We start from the raw sequence: 6098 nt of genomic DNA, 5'->3' as shown, positions 1-6098 counted from the left end.
CCTGTCGGACGGCGAGAGGAAGAGAGAAACTTTACAGAAATAAGAAGTCAGATGTCATTATTTATCATCCTGAATCTTACTTATTTATGAGGCAGAAACAGAATGAAATTCTCGGTTGAATTCGTCCTGAATTATTTAATCTGAAATGGTTAATTCCATACAAAGCCCAGGAAGATCCCTCCTCTGTTCTGATAAATACTTTATCACTGTTCCTAAATCGAAAACAGCAGGAGAAAGATGGGGGGGGGGGGACAACAACTTCCCACTGTTTCCTGTTGTGCTTTGTTTCAGAAAGTGTTGGTTAAAATGCTAATATTGTGGAGTTATCTTTATTAATTGAAGTTGATTTTTTATAAATCATTTAGGCCTAATGATGCCGGTCTTATTTCTCTGTTTATTTCAATGCTGTTTTTTTTAATTACGGGTTGTATGAAAAGCTCACTGAAGTGAATAAAGATGTGACACTTACTCAAAATTACTTAAGAGGTTTTATGAAGCATTTTGTGCGTGGTGGATTTTCTTGCAGTCCCAGGTTGACAAAGTCAAAAGCCGCCTAATGAAAAGGGACGCATCGCTGATTGCAGCTATATCTGGAGCCGAGGTGGAAGTGGCATCGATTTAACAATTTAGCAGCACCCTCCTCTGTGTGTTTCCATTAGTCACGGCTGAATACCACCCACTTCCCCCCTTTTTCCCTCGCTCAAAACACACACACATACACGCACACACACATTTATCCAAAGCTGCTGAGGTATATTTCACTATTCCCAAACAGGATTCACATCAACCCAACCGACAACACTGATGGTTTCGGCACAGTGTAAGCGCACACTCAGAGATCTTTGCCATGCTACGGAATACACTTTTTATTTTTGTGACTCAGTGCTTGTGCAGGCTATAGTGCAAGTGTACAATATCATATGTTGTCCATGTGTGTGTGTGTGTGTGTGTGTGTGTGTGTGTGTGTGTGTGTGTGTGTGTGTGTGTGTGTGTGTGTGTGTGTGTGTGTGTGTGTGTGTGTGTGTGTGTGATCCGTACAACCTTGTTGCAGGAATGTGTGTGGTGACACAGTTTGCTCAAAGACATTTGACCGTTGATGGGGACCAAAAGAGTTGGGACAGGGTTGGGGCTTTTCAGACTGTCAAAATAGGATCATACATTGGTAATCAACCAATTGCTTAACCTCTACCCCACATCAAAATTGTCCAATCAGACCAACCGTACATCAAGTCTGTCAAACTTTTTGATTTCTTCACATGTACACTGAAGAAACTGAAATGTTGACTTTAATTAAATGTATTATGTCAACAAATTGCACGTAACTGTGTTATTTCAAAGCAATTTTATTAAGTTTAAAATATATATATTAGATTCAACTTAATGTTATTGCTTTCAACTAACCTATTACAGTTATGTGCAATTTGTTGACATAATATATTTAATTAAAGTCAACGATTCAGTTTTTCAGTGAATAGAACTGTATTTAGAGGAATACTGCTAAGAGTTTAGAGAGTGGTGTCTTTCTTTTACATTGGAAACACAAGCAAAGGTTTAACAAATACACTATATCAAACAGTTTGTATGCTTTGCAAACTCATTAGAGTGTCTGGTTAGCTAACGGCTAATAACAGTGACCAGTTACTTGCAAAGCCAAGGAGCACATCATAAATGAGCATTAACCATAATTATTGGTGTGTTTGCAATGTTGCTTCAAACAACTACAATATCCACTGAATTGCATTGTTTGTAAGTCAGTCTTATATGCTATTAGAGTTGTGGCTACAGTTAGCGTTAGCGGCTCATAACCAGATTTGGTAAAGTTTACACCCGAAGCATCACGAGTCAACAATACCTGAGACAAAGTTTTATCTGTCAGGTGCATTAGTTAGTCGTCATTACAAAGGACTTAATGTCTCCTACATAGATCATCAAGTGGTGAAGATATGCTGACGTTTTGCAGAGTGCATACAGTTTAAAAATCTCTTATTTTCAGTACAACCGCAGGTATGTAGCCATGCATATTTCAGACACATTGAAACAGTCTGTCAGAGTAAGGTGTTCTTATAAGCTAGCATTATGCTAATAAGTAAGCTGGCCTTTAGATGAAGTCTGCTATGCAATGGTTGTTGGCTAGTTGTGAGAAAGCACTTTTCTTCTACTTCTATATGAACCCATTCATTGAAAAAATGTGTTGAACTTTTCGGTCAATCTGCTGTGTAAACTGCGTTTGTGCTGTGTGAGGATGGAAGTTTGACAGACGTAGTAACAGTAGCTAGCAGAGGTAGCGATTAGCAAATGGTGAATTGGTCAAGTCACAACAACAAAACATAGAGGTATTGTTTTTTAGGGTCCATTAGTCTTTGAAATATCCCGTCAATGAAGCGTTGATTGGACTAGAAAGAGGACTTCACAAGTTCAAAGGACTGTCCGGCTGTCAATCATGGCATCATTTAAGCCTTTCCACACATCAGCTGGTTTGGGCTGCTGGAAAGGAGGACCGTGGAAAACTCCGTCCACCCATTCTCTGAGCGTGGCGACTGGCGACTCCTGTTCCCTCTCTGCCTTGGTGAGCGCCATATTTGATGGATACCCAGGAGAGGAGGACCCGGTCGACGACAGCATGCAGGGGGGGTATTCTGGCTGCAAGCTGCCATCCAAAGACGCAGCAGTGTGAGCGATGGACCAGATTTTGGGCTTTGTGTCTGTACTGCGCGGGTCTTGATTAGCATAGAAGGTGTTGTTTTGCTGTTGGACCTGTGTGAGTTTGGGGCAGTCTGGGGACAATCTGTCTTTTCCGTGCAGTGTGTTGTCTGGGTTGTGTGTGAGATGCCTGTGTGAGTGTTCTGTGTTTGGGTTTGCGTCACTGTCCTCACGTAGAAACTGTGGCTTCGGTTCAGAGTCAGAACCGTCCGACTCCAACAGGTCGAAGTCCTCAAGGTCGCTCTGCAGGTCCGCACACTGTTGGTCTGCAATAATGAATAACACAGATCACAGTAAGTCGATTCATGCTATACAAAAGTACTGACAGATTGATTTGAGTAGGTGTTGCTTACCAGGAACGTCTTTGTCACTTTTAAGTGGCTTCTCCGCTTCATCGCTGTCTTCATCACAGCCTCGGTCATCAGAGCTTTTACAAGGCCGCGGTGACCACGTAACCTTGTTCTCCTTCTTCAGCCTCCTGCGTGCATTTGCAAACCATGTGGACACCTGAAGGAGGGAGGGAATGCAGGTCAGAGAGGAACAGAAAATAATACAAACAGGACGTTAAACATACTGTAGTTTAAAGAAAAAAAACTAGGACAGGAAAGGAAAGTAAATTACAATTATCAGGCAACTAAACTTCAGAGTGACTTTACTATTTAAGAGGCTACCTGTGTCAGGGTCATCCGGGTGATGATAGCCAGCATTATCTTCTCTCCCTTTGTGGGGTAGGGGTTCTTCTGGTGCTCCTGCAGCCAAGCCTTCAGGGTGCTGGTGGTCTCCCGGGTGGCGTTTTTACGACGGGAAGCACCGTCAGAGCTGTTATACCTGAGCCAAATGGTGAGAATTGAATTATTATTTTGCTATGTCACACTGACAACAATTGCTACTGTTATAAGTAAAGGCCTTCCACATTTATGGGTGACAATTGACTTCAGATTATATATTAAAGATATCTTGGAAGAGAAACAATACTATAAAGTTCAAAAATTACACTTTGTGCAATCCCAGTCTGGATATAATAGCTAAGTATAGTTATTGTAATAATGCCATAAAATAAAATGATATAAGGTCCCTATAAACATGCTGCAATAAGTAGAAATATATGTTACTTTAGAGAGTCAGCAGTCCTTCACGAAATGAAGATCTAACAGTTTAGTTAAAAGTAAAAAAAATAATAATTAAGTATTAATTTGACTTACCCGTATCTGTCATATGGATATTGTCCAAGTGTATATTCATAGGGATAGTAACCAGGAGTGTGAGATGTCCCCACAGATGCAGCTCCATCTTTGGGATCTAGTGCCCCCTGAAAATATTAGCAAAAGAGTAATATAAATATATGTCTTCAGATTATTTATTTTTCTCACAGAAATCCACTCTGATACTTAAAGGTGATTTAACCTGAATTCTCCTTTTTAGTTGAAACATACAACCTTTAAAAAAAATAGAGGGTTTTCTTTCAACTCGCCTGTGCCAGAACTATTGTGCGCAATTACGCATTGTGCAAAGCGAAAAGGATGGTATAAATTAACTTTAAGTGCACTCACTCTGGAATAGAGCGCGGTGGCGTCGCTGGAGCAGGCGTTATAGTAACCTTGGCTCTTTGGATAAGTTCCGCTGTAGACTCCAATGCCGGGGCCAGAGGTGAGCTGATGGGCAGGGGAGCGCAGCACCGTGTGAGGCGGAGGAGTTCCGGCCTCTAGACAACCGGCCAGAGAGCCGGGGGTCATCAGAAACTTTGGCAAGAAAATTACAAAATTAGTCCCCTTATTTGTCATACTACATTACAAGTGAGAAAGTTACTGAAAGGAAAGTTCACTCTCTCGAAAACGAGTAAGATAAAAAGTATAACAAGAGTCTAACAATGTACGTGAAGTACACATGTAGTTCTTTAAGTGGTGTTTTATTTGTCAGATACTCGTGCTCCATTTAAGTGTACAAACGTTGGATCTTCTCATTCAGTTTTTTCTAAAATGTGAATAAATCAATACAAATAATCCTGTAAAAAAACTGAATTGACTGTACCTGAGGTGTGGTGGAGTAGGAGTATCCCAGCTGTGAGTAAGCCATGGCTGAAATAAGATCAAAAGCAAGAGTGCAGACCTGGGGCAATATCCAACAGCATCCGTGCCAAAAGAGACTTTTTCCCCCCCTGACGCTAGTTTAGGGTTTAGTTTTCCAGTCAACTTTCCAGTTTTAGAAATGTGGATATCATCTACTGCGCAGACATTTACGCATCACTTTCATTTTTCGCACCACCGAAAAACAGCGTTTAAAAGTTCTTGGCTTCCCTTTCAGCTCGTCCACTGCAGCTTCTACTGTACCCGTGCTATCTTACAATCCAAAGCGAGTGTGTGATCAGACCATGCATCTTCCTGTGATGCGCTCTTTGGTTTTAAGGCGCGTCGATCTGACGTCAGCCCGGTGTGTGTGTGTGTGTGTGTGTGTGTGTGTGTGTGTGTGTGTGTGTGTGTGTGTGTGTGTGTGTGTGTGTGTGTGTGTGTGTGTGTGTGTGTGTGTGTGTGTGTGTGTGTGTGTGTAGCCCAGTGTTCATATCAAGATGAAGAAACTCACCTAATTAATCCCCTCCCAGTTTTTTTTTCAACTTTTATCCAGGAGAACAAGCTCCACGCATGCGCAAATGCAACCCCACCAATAGTCCCCAGGCGTAATGAGAATGTGATCAATTTTCCTTTCCACACAAACACACATACAACTGTACGTCCCATAAACACACTCCTACACACAGTGCTATGGCCAGAGGGGGGATCAGGAACGTGATGCCTTGACACCACATTGACACAAGATGATTGATGACTACATCCTGATATTAGCATAATCGTTTTGCCCTGTAGTTTAGATAACTTGTCACCACGGTGAAATCTCCTTGTCATCCACATATTCATGAGTGGGGGAATTTCAGGTCTCCTTCAAGCAAATTAATCAAAGAATAAACACTCTCTGCGTTCCCTTGAGTAAGCACCTTTACCAACTGAATGGCTTGTCATGTTTTTAATATCAAAGTCTCGGAAGTGGAAACATTTCTTCTCAATCCACCTTTAGGTTTTTATTTATTTGTATAGGATGGAGGTAAGGTGCACAAGGGATGAGGGAAAATGTGGTGTTAAAAATAATTGGATATTTTGTGCAAATTTGTCAGAAATAACAAATTTTAGGGATAGAATCAAAAGACAGAGAGAGGAGAGGAGTTAGGGAGTGTATACAAATTACAAGAGAGTTTTTTTGGGTGAAGAGAGGTAAGCATTTGTTGATATTTATTGTTAGTTTTTCCATGTGACTCATGCATCATGTAAGTGATTTCCCAATGGTCCGACAGCTTCCATTTTGGGATAAAGCGCGTTATTGAACATCAGTATCGAAAACCGACCTTTTCT

General features: G+C 41.2%; 1 protein-coding gene across 1 annotated transcript; it reads right to left on the bottom strand.

Moving 5' to 3' along the window:
• Positions 1–1036: 1036 nt before the first annotated feature.
• On the bottom strand, positions 1037–4784 carry irx4b (iroquois homeobox 4b). The gene is given in 7 exon segments (XM_063899692.1): positions 1037–2438; positions 2440–2966; positions 3054–3207; positions 3372–3528; positions 3903–4009; positions 4251–4439; positions 4729–4784. Coding segments are annotated over 7 exon segments (1224 nt in total). The 5' UTR covers positions 4774–4784; the 3' UTR covers positions 1037–2393.
• Positions 4785–6098: the final 1314 nt, after the last annotated feature.

This window comes from Eleginops maclovinus, chromosome 13 (genome assembly GCF_036324505.1).
Source record: "Eleginops maclovinus isolate JMC-PN-2008 ecotype Puerto Natales chromosome 13, JC_Emac_rtc_rv5, whole genome shotgun sequence".
NCBI lineage: Eukaryota > Metazoa > Chordata > Actinopteri > Perciformes > Eleginopidae > Eleginops > Eleginops maclovinus.
This window is presented reverse-complemented; position numbering and strand designations above follow the sequence as displayed.